This window comes from Egretta garzetta, unplaced genomic scaffold, assembly GCF_000687185.1.
Source record: "Egretta garzetta isolate BGI_Z169 unplaced genomic scaffold, ASM68718v1 scaffold121, whole genome shotgun sequence".
Classification (NCBI taxonomy): Eukaryota; Metazoa; Chordata; class Aves; order Pelecaniformes; family Ardeidae; genus Egretta; species Egretta garzetta.
In genome coordinates this window covers 287,700-288,621 of record NW_009258479.1, presented here as the reverse complement: position 1 = coordinate 288,621, position 922 = coordinate 287,700, and the positions used below count along the sequence as shown (strand labels likewise).

Genomic DNA, 922 nt, shown 5'->3' with positions numbered 1-922 from the left:
CTACCACTCAGTGTTTCCCCTTTCGCACTCTCTCTCCCTGCCAACCTTGTGCTCATCCCCCAGCCGGCTCCATCACCCTGATCCAGCCACGGCCTTTGACTCAGCACCATCTCAACATGTGGGGGGTGGCACTTCCCACCCAACTTCGGCTACATGTGGGGCAGGCATCCAGCCCAAGCTCAAGGCCAGCACCCTCATAGCTGATGTATTGCCATAAGGAGCCAACATCAGAAGCAAAACTGGCTTAGGAGGGTCCCATGTGGGCACATCCAGCCCAGCTCCCTTCCCTCTGCTTCAGTGCCAGAGGGTACAGGGGCTAGCATCAAGGTACAAATGCTTTCATTCATTCAAACCCTTCCGAGGACATGGGGCCAAGCGAGAAGCTTTAGGGTCACAGCAGGACTGGGAGCAGCTGCCGGGGAAGGAGTCAGCAGTAGCTCAGTGCCAGTGGAGGAGCACCCCATGGGACAGGTCCCTGCTTCTGCCAAGGCAGCTGCTATCCAAGATGCGGGAGGTGGATTTACCGGCTGGTAGGTGTCGGTGTCTCTGCTCTGCGCGTTGAGGTCAGGTTCTGGGTTGCGGTTCCTACCGTTCTGAGCTGCGTTTCCTTGCGGGCTGGCAGGGAGAGAGAGCAGGGAGGCAACTCATCACACCTCCCCTCCAGAACGGGGGGGACCACAGTGTAAACCCACCCTCCCCACAGACCTCCACAGCCCTTGGGGAGCTACCGGCACTATGGCAGCACCCACACACCAGAAAAGGAGAGAGCAAGAAGCCCCCCAGCCACATGCTAACAGGGAGGCAGCCAACAGCAGGACAAACCTTGCCCTGTGCACAGCCCAAGTGCATTACCAGCCCAGTGCTCTGCAACCCTGTCTGTCTGCTGGCGTTGCTTGGCGGGGGGGGGGATGAAGGGACTACA

At 59.3% G+C, this 922-nt stretch overlaps 1 protein-coding gene across 1 annotated transcript in view; it reads right to left on the bottom strand.

Annotated features, from left to right (window-relative positions):
- Positions 1 to 922, bottom strand: part of LOC118452805 (serine protease inhibitor Kazal-type 5-like) — a 9,878-nt gene that overhangs the window by 6,155 nt on the left and 2,801 nt on the right. Inside the window, exon 5 of the mRNA XM_035899425.1 lies at positions 525 to 615. Coding sequence (XP_035755318.1) covers positions 525 to 615 — 91 coding nt within the window. The remainder of the gene's footprint in view (positions 1 to 524; positions 616 to 922) is intronic.